The sequence below is a fragment of the Antrostomus carolinensis genome, unplaced genomic scaffold (assembly GCF_000700745.2).
Source record: "Antrostomus carolinensis isolate BGI_N321 unplaced genomic scaffold, ASM70074v2 scaffold13929, whole genome shotgun sequence".
Lineage (NCBI taxonomy): Eukaryota > Metazoa > Chordata > Aves > Caprimulgiformes > Caprimulgidae > Antrostomus > Antrostomus carolinensis.
The window spans coordinates 12,525-15,430 of record NW_010336516.1 but is presented as its reverse complement, the minus strand read 5'-3'; the positions used below and the strand labels follow the sequence as shown (position 1 = coordinate 15,430).

The 2,906-nt window shown below is 44.0% G+C and overlaps 1 protein-coding gene across 1 annotated transcript in view; it reads right to left on the bottom strand.

The window, feature by feature from the left end:
- NPLOC4 (NPL4 homolog, ubiquitin recognition factor) overlaps window positions 1–2,906 on the bottom strand; it is a gene marked incomplete at its 3' end in the record, with an annotated part of 25,663 nt that overhangs the window by 12,373 nt on the left and 10,384 nt on the right. The window contains exons 9-10 of the mRNA XM_010174891.2: window positions 2,348–2,419; window positions 1,518–1,644 (exon numbers count right to left, since the gene is read on the bottom strand). Of these exons, the coding sequence (XP_010173193.2) occupies window positions 1,518–1,644; window positions 2,348–2,419 (199 nt within the window). The remainder of the gene's footprint in view (window positions 1–1,517; window positions 1,645–2,347; window positions 2,420–2,906) is intronic.

Below are 2,906 nucleotides of genomic sequence, written 5' to 3'. Positions count from 1 at the left end.
TGGTTTGGTGGAAATCTGACATGGAAAGTGGAAATTAAGACCCTGGCTCACTGATAGATCACATGCTTGGCGCTCTGATTTGGATAATGTAAGCAACATCAGGTCATATGTCATTAGAATACAACTGGAAAGAGAAGATACAGACAGATGGTAGGAAAACGTTACAATTTCCAAACCCAGGAATTCAGGAGGGGATAGGAATTAATCCATGGAGAGGATTTAAAGGCAAAATTGATGCAAACTATCCAAATGTATTTATACGGCACAAAAGGAAGGAATCGAGTGTTTAAATAGAAACCTGATGGGCTGATTGAACAGAAGAGAATGAAATTATCTGGAACAGAAAAGAGGAAATATTCATTCTCTACCCTTTGATCTGTAACCTCAATCACTCACTGCTCCAGAACAAACACTCCTAGAAATTAAACATAGACCAAGACACGGGGAAGACCTGAACAAAGCTGGCCATCGTTTGCTCAGTAAAACACCTTGTTTTAAAATACAAAACAAAAACAAACCAGAAATAGATTTTTAAAAAAGAGTGAGGGAGATCCACATCTCTCTCTCTATCTTTAACAAAAGATGGATGTGTTTAGCAGTCTGGAATGTACGGGCAGCTGTCTGATTGCACGAGCCTGTGAACTGAAAGAGAGTTTTTTCACTGAAAAAGGCTGTGGGAACACTTACAAAACCTGGGCTCAGAGGAGCCAATGTGATCTCACACTTTCAGTTTTTACATTGGATGCTATTTGGAAATCAGGCGGTTTTTTTGGGTTGGTTTCTTTTTTAATTTGTGTTAAATAGACCCAGAATCCAGCGTATCTGCTCCAGGGATAAATGAACACACGTGTCACCCCGTGGAGAAGAGCAGATTGAGCTTCTATCACTACAGCACATGCCAACACAGGCAGCACAGGCTATTCCACGGCACCTCTGGAGACTGGCTGTGAAAATGGCTAAAATCAGAGGTGACAAAGCATTTCACAGGCTTCTCTTTTTTTATTTAGGCAAACAAAAAACGTTTCCATGCACGGAAGAGCACAGGCATCCTATGTAAGGGTTTCCCTGACAGTGACACGAGGGAGATAAAGCTCCTTCCTTTATGCTGAAGCAGCCAGAGTTAACTTGCAGGATTCAGAATTGCCACGGTTCTGCACTGCCACTTTCAGGCAACCAGAATGTGGAGCTTTGAGATTTGAAACAGAAAAAACAAGCAACAGTTAATCCTGTGGCTGCAGGCAAAAAATGCTTCCTGGATCAGAGAGGTGGATACTCCAGGTCTGAGCCTCTGTTAAGTTTCCTGCAGGGGACAAGGTAAATAATTGTAGAGAAGATAGCAACAAGGAATGAAAAAGTATTTTACTTGACAGAGCAAGAGGCAAAACCCCTTTTAAACAGGACAGATGGGGAGCAGGATGTCTGATTTCTTCTGGCAGAACTGCATATTCTTCTTCTATGAACAAGAGATAATTTATGTATAACCAAGAAAGCCGGGGCAAGCCAAGGCCAGTTTATACCTGTAGCCACAACTGTGACAAACTTGGATCCAAAATGACCATCTGGAGAAAGGCGACAGATGTTGGGCTGCTGGTTCTGAAAGTTTCCAGCTGTGATGCACTCTTCTGCACTTAGATAATACGTGTCCTGAGGGAAGAGCAGAGATGTCAATAAAAAGGACAATGCAATGTAGCTCAGACCTATTTCCCTGGTCTGCAGCCAAAGAAAACTACCAACACCCCAGTGAAACATGCTTTCGTAGAAAAGCTGCTGCAGAGATTGGGAAAAGAATGTGACATGTCAGCTCTCCAGCCCTCAGCCTGGCTCTCCCCAGAAGGACTGTCCCACTTCTAGTTCCACCCACCTTTACACACCTTTTCTTTTTTTCTTTTTTAAAATGCATTTTCATTTCATATCATTGATTTTAGAATGACAGGAAGCTGAGAAGGTCAAAATCTGAGGACCCAAGCCACGTCTACCTCAAAGCCCAGTCTATAGGAACATCCTCTGAGTCACTTCTGCTCACTGAGTTTACACCTCACACCATCCACTCTACTAAATTTTCCTAAATCAGCACCATTTTCTTCAAGCCAAGAGTAGGTGAAGGATGGCAGGCAGCTTTGCACACTATCCAAAAAGCTTCGAACCCCTAACAGTGCTCTTCGAGCTCAAGCTCCTTTTCCTTTAGAAGCTTCTGAAAAAACCCCATTTCACAAGAATTCCAGTCCTGGCGTCACCTCCAGCCCTGTGCTGCCCTGGCTCAGTGCTCTGCCTGGCCCAGCCAGAGTTCATGTGATGACACAAACCCTCGTTACCAGCAGCTGGAATTAGCTACACATTTGAATCTCACCTTATTTCTGCTGTATCGAACTGTCCCTTTCCGTGTGTCTTCAGAGACCAGATCAGTAAATATCCAGCCAACCTATAAAGGAGTGTTATGGAGAAAAGTTGCTTTAATAAAAAAGAAGAAAAAAAAAAAAAACCAACACCAAAAAACCTACCCCAGAAGAGAGCTTATACATTTTCTCCTAGCAGGACAAGATGTTCTTGGCTCCTCACACGGCCCTGCTGCATGCTGCCTGAAGGAAATGGCTCTCCCAGCTGTGCTGGGCTCATTTGAATCCCATTTCCAGGAGCAGCGTGCCAGCTGGCCGGCCAGGGGCACCTGCAGCTTTATGTTTCACTATGGAATATTTTTTCATGGAAAGATCTGGAGGCTGCAAAGAGGCTTTTCAACTGCTACCTCCTCCCACCCACAGCAAAAAGCAGTTCTGATGGAGCACTGAGAGCACAGAGCAGCGTGGGGAACGCCAGCAGATGACAAAGCAGCTCACATGATCTCATTTTGAAGCTCACAGTCCCTCGTTAAGATGAAGCTCATCTGTTCCCACCAGAGTCTGATTCATTCC